At 36.4% G+C, this 26,752-nt stretch overlaps 1 protein-coding gene across 10 annotated transcripts in view; it reads left to right on the top strand.

Moving 5' to 3' along the window:
- Positions 1–26,752, top strand: part of VPS13B (vacuolar protein sorting 13 homolog B) — a 798,169-nt gene that overhangs the window by 419,828 nt on the left and 351,589 nt on the right. For 8 of the 10 annotated variants that reach the window (XM_067711645.1, XM_067711646.1, XM_067711647.1 and 5 more), the window contains exons 29-30: positions 2,764–3,172; positions 16,183–16,294. In XM_067711645.1, coding sequence (XP_067567746.1) covers positions 2,764–3,172; positions 16,183–16,294 — 521 coding nt within the window. Of the gene's footprint in view, positions 1–2,763; positions 3,173–16,182; positions 16,295–26,752 lie in introns of those variants that run through there. The other 2 variants (XR_010936247.1, XM_067711651.1) reach the window with 2 other exon arrangements.

The raw sequence follows: 26,752 nt of genomic DNA, 5'->3' as shown, positions 1-26,752 counted from the left end.
GTCAACTCTTGATTTTCATCTTCCTCTGTATCATTCACTTTGTAAATGAACTATAATGTATTCTTAAATGATAGACTGGTTTTCACTATAATTTGTTTCTGGGTTACTTGAGTATGCTATTTGTCATTCTGGTTTTGTGAATATAAACTACTTTTACCATCAGCATTAGAAAATCAAAGTAGGATGTTGAATATGCTTGTTAAATTATACATGTATTGAATGATCAAGAGTTGACCATACTGCTTTTGTCATTCCTTTTATGATTCTTCCTTACATTGCTTTTTTTCCCTATTATTATACCATTTCCTTCTCAGAACTAACTCCAAGTACCTTATTTGGTGCCTGTTATATCTGGACAAGGCTGTACGTCTGTCATGTACTGGACGGAAGATGAACGGTAGACTGTATATCAGTGGGTTTTAGAAGTTTAGAACCTTTTTTTCCCTAGTGGTACAAAATATCTGAATATGTTATTAAGCAAGTTCTTTTAAGTGACATTTTTAAAGTCAATAAAAATGCATGTAATTTTTAAATGTTAAGAGCAGATTATCACAATGGTAATAGCAGTTTTCTTAAGAAACTATTAAATCAGTGCAAACATTATTAGACATTTTCTTAGCATGTGTAAACTAGTATTTCTTTCCTTCCCCTTTTCTGTAGCTCAAAAGGAATTTAAGACATATATCTTTAAAAAGAGTGTAAAAATTAGACAAATATTTTAAATAATTGCGTTCTTAGATCTAGTGTTTAACATTGTATTTGCATAGCAAATACTAGTTTCTGATTTTGAATTTTTTCTAGTCTAGTCTGGAAAATTTTTTATGTTAATGGAAGCTCTGTTTATATTTATTTTCTTCTCTTCAATTGTTCATTAGCATCCATGAGGAACTTTCTTTATTTTAACATGTATTCATGAAAGAAAACCAAAATTATTGTTAATGCCCCTTTTTTTGAGTTTTTTAAAATTAATTTTTATTGGAGTATAGTTGCTTTACAGTGTTAGCTTCTACTGCACAGCAAAATGAATCAGCCATACATATACATATATCCCCTCCCTTTTGGATTTCACTCCCATTTAAGATACCATGTTAATGCCCTTTAAAATTTTATCAATTTTTCTAAATTTTTAAATTTTCTTAACATTTCAGTAATCATCATTGCTTTCTAACTTTTCACTTTAAATAGTATAAAATATTGATTATTACTACATGAAAAGTAATATTTATATTATCTCAACTCCAGTTAGTATTCGTTCATTCTTTAATTTTTCCCGCCTTTTATTAGGGGAGTTAGGGATATAGCAGTTCAACACACTTGCTCTCATGGGTGTTGACCTTTCAAGAGTACCTACATTCAATATGTTTAAAAATATCTTTCCCAAATCAAAACATTTATACATTGAAACACTTTTTATACTATTTCCAGGATTCAGATGTTGCCACTAATTAAGATTTGAGGTGGGTTATTTAGATTAGTGGTTGATTCTACCCCTCCCCACCCTAATTCCTGGTTGAGACACCTAGAGACACTGTTGCTGTGGCCTCTTCCATTGGGGCCATACCACAGCACCCTTCTCCATCCACTGTTGCCTGCAATCTAGCACCATAGCGATAAGACTGGGATCACTTTTTCTTGTTTTACTGTATTTCCTTTGATTTTGAGTGTAGAAAGCAAAAAGAAAGGGAAGTTAGATAAGAGGCAGTGAGAAAGTTGGAAATAGTAAAAAATGCTTTAAGGGCAGGACAATTATATGAAAAGTGATTATATTGCATATTCATGTAATGCCTGCTTTCCAAGTTTTTTTTAATGGGGAGAAAATTAACTTTGAGAAAAAAACATATGCAAAGGTAAATTTTATCTCACCTTTCTTCATTATACAGTCCAGGTTAAAAACAAAAGTAACAGTAAAAACTGAATTTCATACTATTTTCTTTTCATTAGGTGATAGGCAACAAAATGAGAGGAAGAAAATGGAAGTAGAAGAGGTTTACTAGTGATGGGATAACAGGCTCAAACACATTGCTGCTTTGCTACTTCTAACTTTTTTCTTTTTTATGTGATTGTATTTCCTTCTTGTTCTTCTTCCTCGGTTCACTTCCTCTCTTAACATCACTCTTTGGACTCTAATACCTAAAAATCTTCATCAGGCCTTGGGAAGAGGGGTTGGGAATGTGGAATATAACAACTTAAGTCTAATTTTATTTTGAGTAATATGCAAATTAGAATTTTATGTACATTAATTGGTTCAGGGAAACTGTTGGTTCCATTTCACAAATGGAAATACATAACATGGTATTTCAATTTCGCGTGAGTAGAAAACCCCTCTCTGACCCCAATTATGACGGCATATTACTACTCTTAATGAAAAATTATCAAGAATGAAAAGATAAATCTAGATACGATCTGTTCTAAATTCTGAACGTTACAGAAAAAGTAGAAATTATAGAAACAAGCACAAAGAGGTTAATTACCTCACTCAAGATCTAGAACTACAATTCAGGATTCCTAACTTCAAGTTCAGTCATTTTGTCTTAGAGGCTTTTGCCCTGTTTATGGACTTGATCAGTAATGTGCTCATTAAGAAGTATGCTTTTATTTTTTTATTTGTAATAAACAGCTGACCAGTCATGAAAAAAAAAGTGTGGACGTGATAAAAGATTAAAGTATCAACCGAGATTGTTTTCTGCTTTCAAATAGTTTGTTTTGTGTTTTTTTCCCCTTGTTTTAATAAACATGTATTGTGATTTCCTTTTTCTGGAACAGACAACTGCAAAACTTCTAGATGGCTCTCATCAGCAGCATGGATTTCTCTCTTTGACATATACAAAAGCTGTAACAAAAAATGTTCGCCACAAGTTAACATCAAGAAATGAGCGAAGAAGTTTTCATAAGTTACCTGAAGGTTTAACAGATGGTTCCCCTCATTTTCTTCATGAAATACTTCTTTCAGCACAAGCCTTTGATATTGTCCTTTGTTTTCCTTTACTTAATGCCATTGCAAGTATATTTCAAGCAAAACTACCAAGGACCCAAAAAGAGAAAAGAAAATCTCCTGGTCAGCCCATGAGGACCCATACGCTGACTTCACGCAATTTACCTTTGATTTATATCAACACAAGTGTAATCAGAATTTTTGTTCCAAAAACAGAAGAAATGCAGCCAAGTATTGAAGGTATGTTTTCAGAATTTTTTTTTTTTTTGCTCTGATTTTCAATAACCTACATCTAAGGACTTTAGTTTTTCTTTTTGTAATATGGTAGCAGGTTGTAGGTTGCAGTTTGGTGTATTTTAAAAAGAGTAAATATGTTATAGTCACTTTACAACTAAATCTTTAGGAGTTATATCAAAATATTGGGTATGTTTCTGACTCTACTAATTACTAGAGTAAGAAATATGAGATTTTTTTTCTTTAGGTCTTTTGCTAGTAAAGCTTATACTTTCAGTTGTTTTGTTAAACTCAAATGTTGTGTTCTATATACCTAAGAGAATTAAAAATTGCTTTAAAAAATTAGCAAACACACCACACACTGCATTAATGGCATAAATTATATTGACAATCTTGTGCAGCCTTCACCACTGTCTATTTCCAAAATGTTTTCATCACCCCAAACCGTAACTCTATACCTTATATATTAAGCCGTAACTCCCCCTTGGTAACCTCTAATTTACTTTCTGTCTCTCTGAATTTTCCTCTTCTAGATATTTCATAAAAGTTGAATCACAGAATATTTGTCCTTTTGTGTCTGGCTTATTTCACTTAGCATAATGTTTTCCGGGTCCATTCGTGTTGTAGCATGTATCACAGTTTCATTTCTTTTTATGCCCGAATAATATCTATTGTGTAGATACACCCCATTTTGTTTATCCAGTCTCTATCAGATACTTAGGTTGTTTCCACTGTTGGGTTGGCTATTGTGAGTAATGCTACTATATACAAACGTCTGTTTGAGCCCATTTTTAATTCTTTTAGATATATACCTAGGAGTGAAATTGCTGGCTTATATGTAGTTCTTTGTTTAGGATTCTGTGTTTTTGAGTAACCATCAATCTGCTTGGAAGCCCTTTTGACTAGGACAGGATTTATGGTATTTTCTGAACAATACTGATGTGCAGGCATAGTTGAGTCAACGGGAAGAGCAATGGGAACTCCCTCTTAGTAGGGGTGGTAGTACCTGTGTGCTGAGCACCTTCACAATGAGACACAGGTCAGCAGTTTCCGTGGTTAACTCTAGCTTCATTTTTATGTCGTACTCAGTGGTGGTTTATTGAAACAGGTTCTTGTGTTTCATTGATTTGTGTAGATGTCTGAAGGAATACAGATCTGGCTATTTGAGAAAAGGGTGGGAAAGGAACAGCTTTATTTCCCTTGTGTGTGCATTTGTTTTGTTTGTTTGTCATTTGTTGGCTTATTGTTTTATGACCAATTAGTTATGTTTCATGACTAATACTATATATCACACAGTTTTGTTGATGTTGGTTTAAATTTCCCATTTGGCTGCTATAACTAGGAGAATCTCCAATTGATTGTAATTGCAAGAAAATTTCTAAACTCTTGCTATTTTATTTTTAAAGCTGCTTTTTTCTTTTTTTTTTTTTTGGTGGTGCTTGTGGTAGGATTTTTAAGGTATAAGTTCAAAATTCTGATCCCTAAGCACCTGCTAAGCAGGTAACCTTGAATAAGAGTATGCGGTGAGGCTGTGGGTGGGATCTTGTTATAGCCATCTTTGGAAAATATGGTCTGCCACATTTCTCTGTGGACTTTTGGTTAATTTTAATCCTTTGCTTGTGTGAATACTTTTTGTAATAAACACCTTTTTAGTGGCATTTTTCATGACTTGGGTGAGTATATATAAAATAAATTCCTAGCAAAAGGATTGCTAGATCAAAGGGTATAAATATCTTCAAAATATTAAGGGATGTCAAAATGCCCCCCTAAATGGCTGTAGCAGTGTATACTGTTTCCACACTGTCATTCTAACAGAGGTTTATGAAACTTTTTGGTCTTTTCTCAGTCTCATTAATGAAAAGTACACTTTTTTTCTAAGGAGTTGCTCATCTTCATCATTTGTTAAGAGCTTTTTGTGTTAAGCCTTTTGTTTGACCTACATTGTATTGCATATGTCTTTTCATTTTTGGGGTGGTTTTGCCGTGTGTGTGTGTGTGTGTGTGTGTGTGTGTGTCTCTCTAGGTATATATCTATATTTATATCTACATGTACATATCTTTACTTGTACCTGTTCTCATATCTGTATCTACCTGAGATGTTATGAATTGCCAAACTATGTGGCTATCCACAAAAAAGTATATAAAAATGCATGCCAAAAATTCAAAGGTTTTGACATATTATGTTAGATTTTTTTGACACGTTATCTTTCGGCATTGCTACTCTTAATTCAAATGGTCATAATATTTTTATCAGATTAATTAAACCAAATGTAAATTATGTCTTACTGAGTGTGATAGCATACTAAAATGCTCCTATATCATACTTCTCAGCAGGAACTATCTTATAAAACTATCTCCAAGCAATTTGTGCCTGTTGATCAGAGATGATTGGTAAACTAGATGCAACTACATTTCCCATTAATATACATAATCATTAGGTTACACATTTATTGAACCTTCTCTCTGTCTTCAACTGCAAGTATGACAGTAACTAATAAAACCTTTTGTTGATGGCTTTGTGTAGGGTTGTCAGTATAATTCTGGCTTTATAAAACTTGAGACTTCAGATGTTTTATTATGTAGAGTTTATATTGAGAATCTTAAAGGAAAAGTTGAAGTCTCTAAAATGCTTTTATTTTATGTTGAATTTAAGGAAACTTAGTTATGATCAACAGTCTGACTTTGTCTGACAATTACATGAAAATTCTGCTCCTTATTTAAGCTTTTGGTTACTTATACAAGCTCATAATTTCAGAGTTCATAGCCTTTTCATTTTCAATACATACTCTTGCCTCAAGAAAAGATAAAATCTTTCGACTCATGTTTCATTTTACAGTAAATGTAAAAGTTTATAATAGTTCATCTTAAAATTCATTTAACAATAAGAAAATTATATTTAACATTCTAATATTTAAAGAAGTGATATTGAAAGTCTGGTTTTCGACTTGAATACTGCTTGCTTTATGTGCAGTTATCAAGATTCTGAATCTACAGGTGTTTGGCTTCCAGCTAGAGCTACTTATTTCATAACAGAGGACTGAGTTTTAGATCTAATGAGTCTTCTAGAGTGAGTGGTTCCTCATGAGACTTAATTTTTAAAAATACAGTTAAAGCAAAGAAGGAAGGCATTCATTTTCGTGTTGAAAATGCTTCTAGAGGGAACATTTCCTCATTTGGTCCAACTAGTAAATGCAGGTGAAGTAAACGAAAAAAGAGAAGCTTTGAGGTGGAGTCAAGATGGCTGTGTGGGAAGATGCGGAGTTAGCATCTCCCCACAACCAGGGTGCCTGCTGGCTGCCAGTGGAGGACTCTGATGCCCAAGGGGATGGGAGGAACCCCAGATTGAACCGGTAGCACATAGGGGGACTGAGAGGGGAGGAGAAGTGGAGGCCAGAAAGGATCGGCACCCCTGAGGCTGGGGAGGTCATAAGAGGCAGGTGGGAGGGACTCTCCAGGAAGAGCGGGAGAGGAGTGGAGGGCAATTGCCTGGCCCACTTGGGCCAGGGAGCCTGCTGAGCGCCCAAGCCGGTTCCCCCCACTCCAAAGCCCCATCCAGGCCATGTGGGTCCTTGGGTCATAGGAGGGAGGCTGGGGAGATCAGGAGAGGCAGGTGGGAGGGGCCCTGTGGGAGGAGCAGGAGAGGAGCAGAGGGTATTTGCCCCGCCCACTCAGGCCAGGGAAGCCTGCTGAGCTCCCAGGCAGATCCCCTGCCCTCCAAAGCCCCCTCCAGGTCATGTGGGTACTGGGGGCATAGGAAGGAGGCAGAGGGGAGAACAGGAGAGGCAGGTGGGAGGGGCCTTTGGGAAGGAGCGGGAGAGGAGCGGAGGGCGATTGCCCCACCCATTCAGGCACGGGGAGCCTGTTGAGCTCCCAGGCTGATACCCTGCCCTCCAAGCCCCCTCCAGGCTGTGTGGGTCCTTGGGGGCATAGGAGGGAGGCCGGGGAGATCAGGAGAGGCAGGTGGGAGGGGCCCTCCCAGACCCCAGACCAGAGGAGCAGGAGAGGAAAGGAGCGTGTTTGCCCTGCCCGTTGGCGCTCAGGAAGCCTGCTGGACTCCCAGGTGAGGTCCGCTGCCCTCTGAGACCAGGGGTGGAGGGCATGCCTGGGCCCCTTCTGTTTCTTGAGCCTAAACCCCACCCCCCATGGACCCCATGGCCTTTTCCTGCCCTGTGGTCCTGAGCATTGGCCCCACCCACTGCCCAAACCTCGCCCTGGCTTAGGCCCCGCCTTCCACAGCCAAGGCCTTCCCACACACACACACTGTTTTTTTCCCCCCTCTTCCTCTTTCTTCCTATTGTGGTACTGATGTACCTTTCGGTTGTTGATTCATCTATATTTTTATTTTTATATACTTTCTAACATATCTGTCAGTTTCCTAGTCTAAATTTATTTTTTACCTTGTTATTCTCTCTTTTTTTTTGGCCACCCCATGTGGCTTGCAGGATCTTGGTTCGCGAGCCCGGGGTCAGGCGGAAGCTCCTGTGGTGGGAGCTCCAGGTCCAAACCACTGGGCTAACAGAGAACCTCAGACCCCAGGGAATATTCATCAGAGTGAGGTCTCAGAGAGGTCCTCATCTCAGCACCAAGACCCAGCTCTACCCAATAGCCTACAAACTCCAGTGTTGGAAGCTTCATGCCAAACAACCAATAAAACAGAAACACAATCCCACTCATTAAAAAAAAAAAAGAGAGACAGCAAAAAATATGTCACAGATAAAGGAGCAAGGTACAAGACCTACAAGACCAAATAAATGAGAGGAAATAGGCAATCTACCTGGAAAAGAATTCAGAGTAATGAGAAAGATGATACAGAATCTCGGAAATAGAATGGAAATATAGATTGAGAGAATACAAGAAATGTTTAACAAAGATCTAGAAGAACTAAAGAACAAACAAAGAGAGATGAACAACAAAATAACTGAAATGAAAAATACACTAGAGGAATCAATAACAAAATAACCAAGGCAGAAGAATGAATAAATGAGCTGGAAGACAAAATGGTGGAAATAACTGCCGAGGAGCAGAATAAAGAAAAAAGAATGAAAAGAATTGAAGACTATCACAGAGACCTCTGGGACAATGCTAAACGCACCAACATACGAATTCTAGGAGTTCCAGAAGAAGAAGAGAAAAAGAAAGGGTCTGAGAAAATATTTGAAGAGATTATAGTGGAAAACTTCTCTAACATGGGAAAGGACATAGTCACCCAAATCCAGGAAGCACAGCAAGTTCCATACAGGATAAACCCGAGGAAAAACACAAAAAGACACATATTAAATAAACTAACAAAAATTAAATTCAAATAAATATTAAAAGCATCAAGAGAAAAACAAAAAAATAGCATACAAAGGAATCCGCATAAGGTTATCAGCTGATTTTTCAGTGGATACTCTGCAGGCCAGAAGGGAGTGGCAGGATATATTTAAAGAGATGAAAGAGAAAAACCTACAAGCAAGATTACCCAGCAAGGATCATTCAGATTCAATGGAGAAGTCAAAAGCTTTTCAGACAAGCAAAAGCTATGAGAATTTGGCACCACCAAACCAGCTTTACAGCAAATGCTAAAGAAACTTCTCTAATCAAGAAACACAAGAGAAGAAAAATACCCACAAAACAAACCCAAAACAATTAAGAAAATGGTAATAGAAACATACATATAGATAATAACCTTGAGTGTAAATAGATTAAATGCCTCAACCAAAAGACACAGACTGGCTGAATGGATACAAAAACAAGACCCATATGTATGCTGTCTACAAGAGACCCACTTCAGACCTAGGGATACATTGAAAGTAAAGGTATGGAAAAAGATATTCCATGCAAATGGAAATCAGAAGAAAGCTGGAGTAGCAATACACATATCAGATAAAATTGACTTTAAAGACTGATACAAGAGGTAAGGAGGGACACTACATAATGACCAAAGGATCGATCCAAGAAGATATAACAATTATAAATGTTTATGCACCCAACATAGGAGCACCTCAGTACATAAGGAAAATGCCAACAACCAAGAAAAGAGAAATCGACGGTAACACAATAATAGTAGGGGACTTATACACCCCACTTATTCCAATGGACAGATCATCCAAACAGAAAATAAATAAGGAAACACAGCTTTAAATGACACCATAGACCAGATAGATCGAATTGATATTTATAGAACATTCCACCCAAAAGTGACAGAATACACTTTCTTCTCAAGTGCACATGGAACATTCTCCTGGATAGATCACATCTTGGGTCACAAATCAAGCCTCAGAATATTTAAGATAATTGAAATCATATCAAACATCTTTTCTGACCACAATGCTGTGAGATTTGAAATCAGTTACAGGAAAAACACTGTAAAAGACACAAATACCTGGAAGCTAAACAGTGCACTACTAAATAACCAAGAGATCACTGAAGAAATCAAAGAAGAAATTTAAAAATACGTAGAAACAAATGACAATAAAAACATGACGACCCAAAACCTATGGGACGCAGCAAAAGCAGTTCTAAGAGGGAAGTTTATAGTAATTCAGTCTCACCCCAAGAAACAAGAAAAATCTCAAATAAACAATCTACACTACACTTATAACAACTAGAGAAAGAAGAACAAAGAAAACCCAAAGTCAGTAGAAGGAAAGAAATCATAAAGATCAGAACAGAAATAAATGAAATGGAAATGAAGAAAACAGTAGCAAAGATCAATAAAACTAAAAGCTGGTTCTTTGAGAAGATAAACATAATTGATAAACCATTAGGCAGACTCATCAAGAAAAAAAGGAAGAGGACACAAATCAATAAAATTAGAAATGAAAAAGGAAAAATCACAACTGACACTGCAGTAATACAAAGGATTATAAGAGACTACTGCAAACAAGTATATGCCAATTAAATGGACAACCACAAAGAAATGGACAAATTCTTGGAAAGGTACAATTTTCAAAGACTGAACCAGGAAGAATTAGAAAATATAAACAGACGAATCACAAGTAATGACATTGAAACGGTAATTAAAAACCTTCTAACAAACAAAAGTCCAGGACCAGATGGCTTCACAGGCGAATTCTATCAAACATTTAGAGAAGAGCTAATACCGATCCTTCTCAAACTCTTCCAAAAAGTTGCAGAGGGAGAAACACTCCCAAATTCATTCTACGAAGCCACCGTTACCCTGATACCAAAACTAGAAAAAGATATCACACAAAAAAGGAAATTGTAGACCAATATCACTGATGAACATAGATGCAAAAATCCTCAACAAAATGCTAGCAAACAATCCAACAGCACATTAAAAGGATCATACAGGGTTTCCCTGGTGGCGCAGTGGTTGAGAGTCCGCCTGCCGATGCAGGGGATGCAGGTTCGTGCCCCGGTCTGGGAAGATCCCACATGCCGCGGAGTGGCTGGGCCCGTGAGCCATGGCCGCTGAGCCTGCGCATCCGGAGCCTGTGCTCCGCAACGGGAGAGGCCACAACAGTGAGAGGCCCGCGTACCACACACACACACAAAAAAAACGGATCATACAGCATGATCAAGTGGGATTTATCCCAGGGAAGCAAGGATTCTTCAATATATGCAAATCACTCAATGTGATACACTATATTAACAGATTAAGGAATAAAAAGCATATGATCATGTCAATAGATGCAGAAAAAGCTTTTGACAGAATTCAACACCCATTTATGATAAAAACTCTCCAGAAAGTGGGCATAGAGGCTACCTACCTCAACATAATAAAGGCCATATGTGACAAACCCACAGCAAGCATCATACTCAATGGTGAAAAACTGAAAGCATTTCCACTAAGATCAGGAAGAAGACAAGGATGTCCACTCTCACCACTATTATTCAACGTAGTTTTGGAAGTCCTAGCCACGACAATCAGAGAAGAAAAAGACGTAAAAGGAATCCAAATTGGAAAAGAAGAAGTAAAACTGTCTCTCTTTGCCAATGACATGATACTATACGTAGAAAATCCTAAAGATGCCACCAGAAAACTCCTAGGACTAATCAATGCATGTGGTAAGGTTGCCGGATACAAAATTAATGCACAGAAATCTCTGGCATTCCTATACACCAACAACAAAAAATCAGAAAGAGAAATTAAGGAAACACTCCCATTTACCATTGCAACAAAAAGAATAAAATACCTAGGAATAAACCTGCCTAAGGAGGTGAAAGACTTTTACTCAGAAAACTGTAAAAAACTGATGAAAGAAATTAATGATGACATAAACAGAGAAATATACCATGTTCTTGGATTGGAAGAATCAACATTGTGAAACTGACTCTACTCCTCAAAGCAATCTACAAATTCAGTGCAATCCCTATCAAACCACCAGTGGCATTCTTCACCGAATTAGAACGAAAAATCTTACAATTCGTAGGGAAACAGAAGAGACCCCAAATAGCCAAAGCAATCTTTTTTTTTTTTTAACATCTTTATTGGAGTATAATTGCCTTACAATGGTGTGTTAGTTTCTGCTTTATAACAAAGTGAATCAGCTATACATATATATCCCCATATCTCTTCCCTCTTGCGTCTCTCTCCCTCCCATCCTCCATATCCCACCCCTCTAGGTGGTCACAAAGCACCAAGCTGATCTTCCTGTGCTATGCAGGTGCTTCCTACTAGTTATCAGTTTTACATTTGGTAGTGTGTATATGTCCATGCCACTTTCTTTCTTTGTCTCAGCTTACCTTTCCCCCTCCCCATGTCCTCAAGTCCGCCAAAGCAATCTTGAGAAAGAAAAATGGAGTTGGAGGAATCATGCTCCCCGACTTCAAAGTATACCACAAAGCTACAGTAATCAAGACAGTATGGTACTGGTACAAAAACAGAAATATAGATCAATGGTACAGGATAGAATGCCCAGAGATAAGCCCATGCACTTATGGGCACCTAATTTACGACAAAGGAGGTAAGAACATACAATGGAGAAAAGACCGCCTCTTCGATAAGTGGTGCTGGGAAAACTGGACAGCTACATGTAAAAGATGAAATTAGAACAGTCCATAACACCAAACACAAAAATAAACTCAAAATGCATTAAAGACCTAAATGTAAGACCAGACACTATAAAACTCTAGAGGAAAACATAGGCAGACCACTGTATGACATAAATCACAGCAAGATCCTTTTTTGACCCACCTCCTAGAGAAATGGAAATTAAAATAAACAAATGGCACCTAATGAAACTGAAAAGCTTTTGCACAGCAAAGGAAACCATAAACAAGTCCAAAAGACCACCTTCAGAATGGGAGAAAATGTTTGCAAAGGAAGCAACTGACAAAGGATTAATCTCCAAAATATACAAGGAGCTCAGCCTGCTCAATATCAATAAAACAAACAACCCAATCCAAAAATGGGCAGAAGCTCTAAATAGACATTTTTCCAAAGAAGATATACAGATTGCCAACAAACACATGAAAGGATGCTCAATATCACTAATCATTAGAGAAACACAAATCAAAACTATAGTGCGTAGTTGGTCACACTGGTCAGAATGGCCATCATCAAAAAATCAACAAACAACAAATGCTGGAGAGGGTTTGGAGAAAAGGGAACCCTCTTTCACTGTTGGTGGGAATGTAAATTGATACAACCACTATGGAAAACAGTATGGATGTTCCTTAAAAAACTAAAAATAGAATTACCATATGACCCAGCAATCCCACTACTGGGCATATACCCTGAGCAAACCATAATTCAGAAAGAGTCATGTACCACAGTGTTCATTGCAGCACTATTTACAATAGCTAGGACATGGAAGCAACCTAAATGTCCATCGACAGATGAATGGATAAAGAAGATGTGGCACATATATACAATGGAATATTAGCCATAAAAAGAAACGAAATTGAGTTATTTGTAGTGAGGTGGATAGACCTAGAGTCTGTCATACAGAGTGAAGTCAGAAAGAGAAAAACAACTACTGTATGCTACCACATATATATATATATATATATATACACACATACATATATATATTTATAATCTAAAAAAAGTGGTAGTGATGAACCTAGTTGCAGAATAGGAATAAAGAGGTAGACATATAGAGAATGGGCTTGATGACGGGGTGGGAGGGTGAAGCTGGGGCGAAGTGAGAGTAGCTTCAGCATATATACACTACTGAATGTAAAATTTTTGGCTGGTGGGAAGCAGCAGCAGAGCACAGGGAGATCAGCTCAGTGCTTTGCGATGACCTAGAGGGGTGGGATAGGGAGGATGGGGGAAGGCTCAAGAGGGAGGGGATATGGGGACACGTGTATGCATATGGCTGATTCGCTTTGTTTTGCAACAGAAACTAACACGGTACTGTGAAGCAATTATATTCCAATAAAGTTCTTTAAAAAAAAATATATATATATAGTTAAGTTCAAGGTGGGGATAGATAAATTCATGAAGAGTAATTCACCAGTAAGATGTTGCATTACCTACCAACATTCATATTAGGTTGGAAGGCCCAGAGTTAATTATTAGGGCCTCTCATAGATAGCATGAATAGGCTTTGTCAGGGAGAGTTATACCCTCCAGTTCTGGATGGACAGAAATAGAGAAGATCTGTGGTGCATGATGTTGGCTCAGGAGTCTTGCCTTTGACTGCAGTCTTAGCTGCGAGCTCTGACCAGGTGGACCACATCTCTTGTCTGATCCTTGCCAGAGCAAGGACCCAGAAGTCTTGCCCGCGTACACCTTCAACCACTGCCTACAGCTACCACCACTCCCACCACAGTTCAGCTGTTTATACAAAATGTGTATTAACCTATATGGAATCATCATCTTTCCCCTAATCTTCAGCTGTTTCTGTTAATGGTACTGTTTGCTTGTATTGGTATGAAATTTGCAAACTTCAAATGTTTTTACGTTTTTATTAAAGAAAAAAAAAGAATACCAAAATTAAAAAAAAAAAGGGAAGCTTGTTTTTTTGCCAACTATAAAGTAACTAAAGAAATGACTCAAGGCACTTTCTTGCATAAATATCTATTATTATTATTTTTTTGTATATCTCAAAGGTACATTTTGATAAGCTGAATACTTTCTGTAATAAAATTGATTGTTTTAATTTAGTTTGTGGATGATCTGCATTAAGTGCTTTTTATCATTATTATTATAACTTCATAGTCAGTTTAATATAGTGAGAATAGTTTTGGCTCTAACAGAAACAGAATTCTGTTCTTGGATCTGGCTTTGTATGTAACACCAAGTACGTCATTTTTCTTCCATATGTACCTCATTTGCTGCAGTGTTTCTATTACATTTCAGACTTTCATATGGTCGGTAGTATCTGTAGCCTAGAAGAACAGTTAGCAAGTACACTAATTGCACTTTTGTGTTATGCTCTATTCTCCAGGCTTACTATTTATTGATTTAATTGAGGCCTTCTGCTTAATCAGAGGTTTTTACCCACATGGAACTATTTGATAAGCGTGGCATTAAAATGCAAGATCTATGAAATGTAAACAGTGTTCATAGTATAAGGACCTATAATCAAGCCAGACCTCTAGTCATTTGAAAATAGTACAACTGCATGAGAAGTAGTTTTCTATTTGATCTTTTTTGCTATGGACATTTAAAAATACCATCTTTATTGTAGCATCCACATGCTAATATTTATTATGATAGCTTGTCTCTTTCTTCCCCTTTTGCTGTCCTTCCCCTTCCCCTGCCATTTTGCCTCTCCCTTTATGTACATCTTATTTTGGTTCTTTCTTTTCCTCACTGAATATCTTTCTTCTTACTTTTCTTGATTTTCTTAATTCTGACTTTCTTTTTTAGACTAATCTAAGTCAGACCATACTGAGTGTTCTGCTGAAGCAGCTGGAAATAATCTCTTAGCTTTTGCATTCTTTGGCCACCACAGTTTGGGAAATATGGATTGTATGCCTTTGTAGGCATGTTCTGTTCAGGATATTCCTGAGGTCTTGCAGCCAGTCCTTTTCTGTTCCGTTTGTGGCAGATGGTTGTTCTTTGAGAGAAATTATGAATTTTAGTATATGTTTTCTTCACAACCCGAAAAGTTGTATATTGTTAACAATTTTAAACAGCTACTACAGTAGACTCATCTGTGGGGGAAGAGGGAGTAAAATTTAATGTAAATTAATGGGGCCATCAAGAACACCTTTTCATTCCAAATAATTTTTAGAAAAAGACATTAAATTAGCCAGTGACTTATAGAAAAATTGTTGGGCTTTTTATCATGAGAACATGTGATAAAATTTTTTTTTCAGTATAGAGAAAAGAATCAGAATTAATATACCTTTTTACCTTTTATTGTTTTCTGAGAATACTTAGCTTTAGATTCCATTAGGAAGCAGAACTTTTACACAAGTGTGAAATTACTATTTCTCAAGTAATTCCACTATAGAAATTATTAAAATTAAAAAGTGCCTAGAATAGAAAGTTGAAGTGTCCTTACGTATTAATCAATTACTGGGTTTTTTCTTTCTTTATCATTGCAGCCATTATTTTCTTCACCATTGCAGGCATTAAGCTGACATGTTACAGCCTAACGTGCTATTGTGTGTTTGTATGTATGTGTGTGTGTGTGTGTGTGTGTGTGCGTGCGTTGTATTTAATTATTACTAATTGTGTAAATTCAAGTAACTTTGAGAATTTGTTACTGCCTTTCTGATATCCTTCAATATATTTGTAAACAACAATGCAGTGTTGAAACCCCAGGGCTGAAAATCACTTGGGAGAAAGATGTAGTATTATCAGATCATGAAATTAGATAAACATACTGCTTCAATATTACTTACGTTTAATTAATATCACATGTTTTCATGTTGAGTGGAGTTTTTTTTCATTGCCATTTTAATTGTCTATCTAGAGAACTACTTATTGGGATGTAAAGGAAATAGTTAAGAAAAGCATTAAATATTTCTATTTTAAACAAATTTTTCCTTGTTCTCATTTATGGTCTTATCTTAATTTGTCTCTATCCCATTATTCAAAAAATTTTCCTTAAAGATGAAGTTGCATACAGATCTACTGTATACATCATTGATCTATTTCTTTTACAGCTAATCAGGCAGCAAAAGAAGACACCATGGTTCTGAAGATTGGCTCTGTTGCTATGGCTCCCCAGGCTGACAATCCCCTTGGCAGATCTGTCCTCAGGAAAGATATTTACCAGTAAGTTTATTTTCTTATGTTCAATCTTGCAACAATTTCATACTGCAAAGAAGTACACTGATCAATAAAACTTGCTCAGTGTGGCCTGTAGAAATACTTTTCATTCGGGATCTTTTGATATTTAAAACCAGGTTTTTCTGATTTTCTTCAGTTGTGGGTTTTTAAATTCATTCAGACAAATCAAGTATTTCTGTGAAGTGTTGATGAATAACAGAATGTAAGTACCAAGTCACCATAAAACTGAAGAAGCGCAGTTTGGAAAATTTTAGCAGACTTTAAATTTGACCAAATTTCTAATTACATGAGAAAAGTAGGTCCTCTCTAGAACTACCATATCCTAATATAGTCATATTGTATCAAAATGAAGCATTTTCTTAACTATAAGCCATTATTTGAAATGTAGGACTGTGCGTGTCATATGGATCAAAGCTGTAAAGAAAAGCAAACTTCTAAGGAGAAATTTCACAGTAAACACTTTCTGTGAAAATGCCATGCTCTGGATTTTGTCATTGACTATTTGCAAACCACACCAAGCATATATGGACAACTAAACTGGTGAACACATGTAATCAACATGATAAAAATAATATATCATTCGTACTGAAGTTGGCACTGCTGCCAGACATAAAAGTACAGTTGCAAATAATGCCAAGTGAGAAAAGTCACAGAAATACAGATGAACAAGTGTCTTATTTTTCCTGCTGGTCTGTTTTTCAGATGTTGTAGTCTCTCACTCTGATCAGAAATAAATTTCTACTGTTCTCCAATAAATGTTACTGCTCAGAAAGATTCTGATTTTTGTAATACATTTACCACCTAGAGGGTTACAGCTATTTTTACTTTAAGTGGACCTAGGTATTTTGTTTTCTCAATTTTTTCTGTTATTTGTGTTGACATTTTTTGCCATTGAATTGTATATCTTGCTTGCTTTCTTGTATTACTTTTTCTGGTAGCTTATAGTATTCATCCCTTAAATAAGTTTTTATTTTGCTAACTTACGTAAAATTTAAGGATGTCAAAACTGAAGTAGGCCTTAGGAATCATCTAATCCAACTTCCTTATTTTATAGATTGGGAAACTGAGGAGTCAGAAGAATAATTGTCTCTAGTCAAGTAATGACAGAGCCAAGATCACAACTCATATTTTGACTTCCTCAGTATCTAGAGAAAGGATTACAGCAGAATCCTTTCTGGGTGAAAACAATTTAATTTTCTAACATTTGGAAATTCTTTTAGGTATATTTATCTTTTCTTTTCCACTTCAGAGCTAAGTAGTCCTCAAAGAGTTTCCTACTTTCCTTTTGGTGAAAGAAATATGTTTCATATTAAAAGACTCTATTACCATCAATAAAGTGAACCACTAAGATACTTCCTCTCTTCCTCTACCCTTTCCCCTTTCTGGCTCTTCAGCAGTCATTTGTGGAGATGTGGCTCTCCTGTGCCCCCTTCATTGCTTCCTCCCCTTTGTCCTTCTTGAACTTTTTTTCCCTCAGTCTCTCTTCTTATTCACTTCTGTATATTTTTACAGACCTTCCTTATTTTTCCTTCCCTTTCTGTATCTTTCTTCATTCTTTACCTTTTCCCTTTTCATATTTTTTCTTTCTTTACTTTTTACCTTCTTTGCCTGTATCTCATTTCAATCCATTTCACTATTTTAATAGTTTGACTTATTTTATAGAATATAGAAATATAATGCCAAAAAATAAAGTCTAAAAATGTACATTATCTCTTTAGATCTTCAGTGCCTCACATCCTGCCTCACACAAAATACATATAAATATGTACACAAAAAGTACATAATAGCTATTTTATGTTTACAGAATACATGCCCTTACTTTCTTTTTCTAATTGACAAAACCGAGGCACACAGAATTTTTATGTGTTTTTCCAAAAGCATATACTTATCTAATGGCAGAGCATTTCAGAATCTATTTCTTTAGAATTCTCTTCAGTTATTTTTAAATTCATATTTCTATCGTTTAGTCCCTCCCCCTGATTATGTGATTTAGTAATGTCATTCTCCTGCTCCCTTTCCATATGTTTTTACTTCCTCTTTCTTTTAATCTGCCTTTTGTGTTTCTTCTTTCGGTCTTGTTTTTTCTAACTTCCTCAGTGTGATAAATGGCATCTATAAAAAAACCCACAGCTAATATAGTTCATAGTCAGAGACTGGGTGCTTTCCCCTTAAGATCAGGAGCAAGACAAGATATCTGCTCTCACCACTTCTATTTAGCATTGTATTAGAGGTTCTAACCAGGGCAGTTGGGCAAGAAAATGAAATAAAAGGTACCCAGATGGTAAGGAAGAAATAAAACTGTGTCTTTTTGCAGATGACATGACCTTGTATATAGAAAATCCTAAGGTATCCTCTGGAAAACTTTTGGGTCAATAAACTAGTTCAGCAAGGTTGCAGGATAAAAAATCAATATATAGTTAACCCTTGAGCAACACAGGTTTGAACTGCATGGGTCCACTTATATGTGGGTTTTTTTCAATAGTAAATACTACACAGCCCATGGTTGGTTGAATCCGTGGATACAGAACCATGGATATTGAGGGCTGACTCTAAGAGACTTGAGTATTTATGGATTTTGGTATTCCCGGCGGGTCCTGGACCATTCCCCCACAGATACCAAGGAACGACTGTGTAAATATCAGTTCACAATAATAATAAGCAATGAACTCTTTAAAAGTGAAAGTAAGAAAGCAATTCCATTTATAATAGCATCAAAAAGAATTAAATACTTACAAATAAATTTACCAAAATAAATACACAACTTACATTCTAAAAACTACAAAACATTGTTGAAAGAAATTAAAGAAGATCTAAATACACGGGAATTATATCCCAATTACATAGATCAGAAGACTTAGTATTGTTAGATGTCAGTACTCCTCAAAATGATCTGCAGATTCAACATAATCCACATCAAAATTCCAGCTAGCTTCTTTATAGAAATTGGCAAAGTTTCTATATGGAAAATTATTCATATGGAATTTCAAGGAACTCAGAATAGCCAAAACAATCTTGGAAAAGAACAAAGTTGGAGGATTCACACTTCCAGATTTCAAAATTTATGACAAAACAACAATAATCAAGCTAGTGGAGTACTGATATGAAGGTAGACATACAGATCAATAATAGAATTGAGAGTCCAGAAATAAACCATCACATTTACTATCAATTGGTTTTTAATAAAGGAGCCAAGACAATCCAGTGGTAAAGAATAGTTTTTCAACAAATGGTACTCAGAAATCAGTATATCCACATGAAATTGGACCCTTACCTGACATTATATACAAAAATTAAGTCAAATGGATCAGAGACGTACAATTAAGAGCTAAAATTCTGAAACTTATAGAAGGAAGCATAGGAGTAAATCTTTGTGACCTCCGATTAGATAATGGTTTCTTATAAATGACACCAAAGGCATGGGGGACAAAAGAAAAAATAGATAAAATGAACTGTATCAATATTATAAACTTTTGTGCTGCAAAGGACTCTATCAAGAAAGTGACAATCCACAGAATGGGAGAAAATATTTACAAATCACCTATCTGATAAGAGATTTATATCCAGAATAGGTAAAAAACTCTTACAACTCAATAATTGATGGACAACCAGTTAAAAAATGTACAAAGGATTTGGATATATATGCAAAGAAATAGAAAAATGGCTAATAAGCGCGTGTAAAGGTGTTCAACCCCATTAGTCATTAGGGAAATACAAGTCAAAACGACACCCACTAGCATGGTTATACTATAAAAGGCAACAGATGTGGAGAAATTGGAACCCTCCTACATTTCTAGTGGGAATGTAAAATGGTGCATCTACTGTGGAAAACTGGCAATTTCTCATAAGGTTAAACATAGAGTTACCATATGATGCAGGAATTTAACTCCTAGGTATGTACACAAGAGAATTGAAACATATATCCCTACAAAAGCATGCACACCAATGTTCATGGCAGCACTATTCATAATATCCAAAAAGTCAAAACTACAGAAAAGTTTATCAACTGATGAATGGTTAAGTATAACGTGTTATGCCCATAAAATAGAAAATTATTCTGCCATAGAAAGGGATGAAGTATATGCTATAATATGGATCGATGTTAGAAAAACGCAAAGTGAAAGAAGCCAAACACAAAGAGCCACATATTATGTGATTCCATCTATATGAAATTTCCAGAGTAGACAAAAATACATACAGACAGAAAGTAGAATAGTGTTAGCTAGGAGGGGAAAATAGAATGACTGCTAATGGGTATAGAATTTCTTTTGGGGGTGATAAAAATGTTCTAGTATCAGATAGTAGTGAGGTACAATGAATGATATATAATGAGTAAAATGAGAGTATACAAAATAAAACACTGAATTGTACACCTCAAAAGGACAAACTTTATGGGATGTCAGTTATATCTCAACAAAACTGATTTAAGAAAAAAATATTAATTGATGTCACAAAAAGGTCCAGAGGAATTAAATTTCAGAGAGAGAAATACCCTTTTCTAGGTAAGTGGACAGTGGGTACTTTTTTTTTTTTTTTTACATCTTTATTGGAATATAATTGCTTTACAATAGTGTGTTGAGTTTCTGCTGTATAACAAAGTGAATCAGCTATATGTATACATGTATCCCCATATCTCCTCCCTCTTGCGTCTCCCTCCCACCCTCCCTATCCCACCCCTCTAGGTGGTCACAAAGCACCGAGCTGATCTCCCTGTGCTATGTGACTGCTTCCCACTAGCTATCTATTTTACATTTGACACTGGGTACTCTTTCAGCTCTCTGGAACTTTTTGCTTCGTCTGGCTGTAAGCAGAGAGATTTTGTTGCGGGAAGTAGAAATCAAGGGACATTTATCAGTCACGTAGGCTAGAGTGACATATTGGGATCTGGAGGAGCCTCAAACATACAGTCAGTCCTCCGCAGTGCTTTTTTCTATGTATCAAGTGTGGAAGGGAGCTGGCAAGAAGAAATGGAGTTTCTCAAAGTTTCACATTCCTTAAAAGACAAAGCCATGCTAGAGGTGCACTGTTCAGTACAGTAGCCACTGACTACATGTGACTGTTCTGCTTTTGAAATGTGGCAGTCCTAATTGAGATATTCTGTAAGTATAAAAGATACTGAAGATTTTGAAGAATTAAGAAGAAAAATACCTCATTAATAATCTTTATATCGATTATATATTGCAGTGACCATATTTTAGATATATTGAGTTAAATATATTATTGCAACTGTTTTCCACTGTTTTTTTTAATCCTTTTATCAGTGTAACTGCCAGCACATTTTCATTTACGTAGGTGGCTCCCAATTGTGGTTTGCATTATATTTCTATTGAACAGTGCAACATTGTAGGGAAAGGCCTGCAACAAACACAGGACGTCTCACCCTTGAGATGTTTGAAACCAAAGGTGAATTGGGTTTAGTTAGAGTTGCAAGCCAACCCCAACCTAGTTCAGTTCACAACTGGATGGAAATGATCCACCCCTTATCCGTGCTGCCTGGCGAGAATAGATGTGCCTTCTCTGGGAGAAAATAACGTTGATTTCTGTTTCTGTAGCCTTTTTATACATGGTGTCTGATACATGATAAAAAAGAAAAACGATATCCAAAAAGCAGGAAGATTTGACCCATTATCAGGAGAAAATTTAGCTAGTGGAAAAGACCCACAGATGACTGAGATTTGAAATTAGTAGACAGAAGTTTGAAATAATTGTTATTAATACTGTAAAGAAAAATGTTGAAAAAATGGAGGATTTCATAGAAATTAGCTCTATTTAAATTAGATCCTAAAACTGAATAATACAGTATCTGAAATTAAGGACTCATTGGATAGCCATAACTGCAGATGGGCAAAGCAAAAGATGGGATTAGTGAACTTAGAGATAGCTTCAGAGAAATTATCCAAACTGAAGCACAAAGAGGGAAAAAAAAATATTAGAAAAGGAAAAAGGAACAAGAAAGAGAACAAATGGAAAACATGTGGGGCACTGTTAGATGGTCTAACATGTAATGAGAGTACAAGAAGTAGAAGAAAGATTGAATGGAATAAAACGAGTAATTAAAGAGATAGACCTTGAGACTTTTCTAAATTTATCAAGAGTCATTAACTAGCAGACTCAAGAAGCCTATCCTCAATCCAAGCAAGATAAGTGCAAAGAAAACTACACCTAGGTACATGTTCAAATGATTGAAAATCAAAGATAGACAATAAAGAGACTGCTCCCTGATGGGCTGAGGCAAGATGTTGAGCAGAGAGAGAGAGAGAGAGAGAGAGAGCAACGGCATCTGCATCCCCCAACACAGGTTTCAAGGCCTAAGACAGATCTCAGGAGAGATGAGATGCTTTTGTCTTTTCTGAAGTTTGAGAAAAATCTTAAATGCAGCCAGTTAAAAAAAAAAAAAGACATATTGCCTTTGAAGGAAAACAGGAAGACCAAAATAACTGAAGATCTTAAATTTGAAGATGAGAAAACTCCTAGTTGATGTGCAGCCATTCTTCAGATACTTGGCTTATCATGTGTCATTCCTTCTGAAGCTAAGAATAGACCTAGGACCATTAAATTTGTGGATATTATAATGACATTAATTGCAGCTCAGTGAAATAAAGGTCTTTCAGATTATAAAAGTCTAATCATAAATGGGACTATTTGTTCATTAGTCATTATTTGACAAATGTTTATTGGGAGCCTACTGTGCATCAGGCACTATTCTAGATATTGAGTATACATCAATGAACAAGACAAAGAAAAATCCCTGGTCTTAAATTTAATGGAGGAGAGAGACAGTTATTTATAAATAAATAAAGTAAATAAATAAATAATCTGGTATATTAGACTATAAGAAATGCTGTGGAGGCAATACAGCAGGGAGGAAGATAGAAAATGGGAAGCTAGAGGTGGACAGCATGGCCCTAACCAGAGGACATCTCACCAAGAGAGCACAGGATCCTGAAGCAAGAGTGTGCCCAAGAAGCCAATGGCAGGAGAAACAGTGTGTGCCCAGGGAAAGTAGTAGGCTGTGAGGTGAGAGACACTATGGAGGAACCTCATAGGCCATTGTGAGGACTTTGGCTATTACTTTGAGTGAGATGTAGTTGTGGGGAAAATAATTTACACATGCCCAGTTTTGAAATACTGCTTCTGTTGTTCACTAAATATCTATCTATAGAAGGAAGTGAAGGGCTCACCAGCAGGGACTAAAGATAGACAAAGATAGAAAAGGGGTGAAATATATATTTAAAAACAAAGGAAGTCACAGTTCAAAAGAGCCAGTGGGAGTTTGATATTGATCTCTCTAAAGGTTAAGGATTATTTCTATTATTTGTGTCAACTGAATGTGTGATATGAAGTGTTTTTTTTTATTATTAAGAGGTTGATTTCTTCATCAAATGAGAAACTCTAAGAGGGTTTGAGCAGAGAAGTGGCATAATTCAATTTATATTTAAACACATAATTCAGGCCAATATGTGAAGAATAGACTGTAGGCAGGGAAGGGCAAGGGCTTGTGACTACTGCAATGATCTTGGCAGGAGATGATGGTGGTTTGGCCCACGGTTGTGGCTGTGGAAGTGGTGGGAAGTGGTCAGATCTTGGAGATGTTTTAGAGCTAGAGCCAAGAGAATTTGCAGATGGATTGCACATGGGGTTTGAGACAAAGGAGATAAGGATAATTCAGTTGTATGGCATAAGCAGCTAGAAGGATGACATTAACCGAGGGAAGGAAAGACTGTGGGAGGATTTAGTTTGGGGGATGGGCAGGTGGCGTTCAGGAGTTTATTTTTGAAAATGTTGACTGTCTCAGGAGGTACTGAGCTACCCATTGCTGATGTAGCAAAGGCTGATCAACTACATGGAAGGCTGAGAGAGGATTATGATTTATGTTGAATTAGACTAGTGCTTCTTAAATTTAATGTGCATATAGATCACCTGGAGACCTTTTTAAAATGCAGGTTTTGACTTGGGAGGTATGGAATGAGGCCTGAAATTCCACATTTCTACCAAGAATGATTGGGTATGACACTGATACTGGATCATACTGATGTGCTGCTTCAAGGACCACACCTTGTGTAGCATAATTAGATCAACGGTTTACAAAAGTTTTGAACAAAGAGGATTTTTTAAAAAATACATTTTTAATAAATGTTAATAATTTTAATGCTAAAAACTCAAGCATTATGAAAGGCTCTACCACAAAAAGTGAGTATCCTTCACTCCCATGCTTTCCCACCCACTCTGTAACAAAATCACTCAGTGGAGTCTTTTTTTTTTTTTGCGGTACGTGGGCCTCTCACTGCCGTGGCCTCTCCCGCTGCGGAGCACAGGCTCCAGACGCGCAGGCCCAGTGCCCATGGCTCACGGGCCCAGCCGCTCCGCGGCACGTGGGATCCTCCCGGACCGGGGCACGAACCCGCATCCCCCGCATCGGCAGGCGGACTCCCAACCACTGCGCCACCAGGGAAGCCCTGGAGTCTTTTTTTAACTTCATAATTTTTACAAACTTTCAGTTGATACTTGTTACTTTTAGAATCTTTGACTCAGGAAATGTAAAATAATAAAACTTCTATTAAATTATTAATACCTTATATGAATTCATACTTTATTCTTCTTCTAAAGAAAATCTGATCCACTAGAAAACAACAGAACATATATAACGTATTTATTCAGTGATCATGCCCAGCTGTATATAGTCATGAGCTCCTTTCTTAACTATCTATGCTCTTTACCTGCTTCCTCCTTGCCTACTAATCTATCTTACATCTGCTTGTTCCTGGACAAGACAATCTCCCAGTTGACTTTCAACTCAGTCTGAGATGTTCCTATTCTATGATGTGTTCAACCATTTCCCTGACTCATACCAAAGTTCTGAAGCACAGACAGTCTGCCCTAATATTAAGATTTTTCCTTTATCTTGCAAAACCTCTTTTCCTGAGAGATGATTCAGGTTCTTGTCTGAAGCTAAAAGAGAAGCAGAAAAACAGTTAAGGATAAACGATTATAGAGGCAGACTTTTTTTTTTTAACTCTTTAAATTTATTTATTTATTTAATTTATTTTTGGCTGTGTTGGGTCTTCGTCTCTGCACAAGGGCATTCTCTAGTTGCGGCAAGTGGGGGCCACTCTTAATCGCGTTGCGCGGGCCTCTCACTATCGCGGCCTCTCGTTGCAGAGCACAGGCTCCGGCCTCTCTTGTTGCAGAGCACAGGCTCCAGACGCGCAGGCTCAGTAGTTGTGGCTCACAGGCTCAGTTGCTCCGCGGCATGTGAGATCTTCCCAGACCAGGGCTTAAACCCGTGTCCCCTTCGTTGGCAGGCAGATTCTCAACCACTGCGCCACCAGGGAAGCCCCAAGGCAGACTTTTTAAAAAGTTACCTATGCTAGACTGATTTAAGGAAATTACAATAATATAGGGATTATAAAGAAATATAATTAAAATGTTTAAATGTGTAACTTAAACATTAAGAATTTAATAAATTTACTTACTCTTATATAAATGGATTATATATATTTTTAGAAACTTTATGTTTTACAAAATCTGGTACATCATCTGCAACTCATTAATTATAGTGTTTACGATTGTTTATTAAAAAATGGAAATAGGTCTCAGTCAGGATCTTAACCATTTTATAGGATAACTGCTATAAGAAAAATTACATTGGATTTATATTATTTCTCTTCCTAAGACTTTTCTAAAAATCTCTGACTGTGATCCTGAATTCTATCTATAAGTAGTTGACTTGGTTTTTGTTTTAAATAATTTTTCAAAAATAGCTTTCCATATGAGAAATAGAATAGTCCTATATCAGTCATTAGAACAGTAGGTATCTTTGAGCCATTTATGCCATTCCATTACATGTCTGCATGCATTAATTCATTCATTACTTTAATTCATTTATTTATTAAATATACATTGATTAATTATTTCAGTTATTTAACAGATATTTATTGAGTGCCGACAATGTATTTGATGCCAACAATAGATATTTTTGACTAGAACTCATGGTACCTCCCTCCATGGAACTTAAAACCTCAACCACATCATTTGAGTGAGTGAAATTACATTGTGAAGCTCTGCTAGATTTGATAACATTAATAATCTAATAATTTTACTTTGTCTATAACACCTCCCACAATGCCTAAATTGATGAAATAAGCAAAATCAGAAGTTATGAACTTGTGCCCTAAACTTTTTTTCATGGTCCCATTTTTATTGTAAGTGTCCTTATAGCATTCTGTCCTGCGTCTTTTGAAAATTATTATGCAAGGAAAGAATGATTCCAGAAGTTCCATCTAGTTTTGTAGTTTTCACAGGAAGGAATAGAGAAAAGCGTTCTTTAATTCTGTTCAAATTTTTTTCTTTTTAAAAGTAGCCAAGGGAATAGAAATGTTAACATTAATTATTCATGAGGCTATATAAGTAAAATATATCACTTTTTCAGTACATTTTAAGTACCTT

Source organism: Pseudorca crassidens, chromosome 17, assembly GCF_039906515.1.
Source record: "Pseudorca crassidens isolate mPseCra1 chromosome 17, mPseCra1.hap1, whole genome shotgun sequence".
NCBI lineage: Eukaryota > Metazoa > Chordata > Mammalia > Artiodactyla > Delphinidae > Pseudorca > Pseudorca crassidens.
Note: the sequence above shows the minus strand (reverse complement) of the source record. Positions and strands in the feature narration are given on the sequence as shown.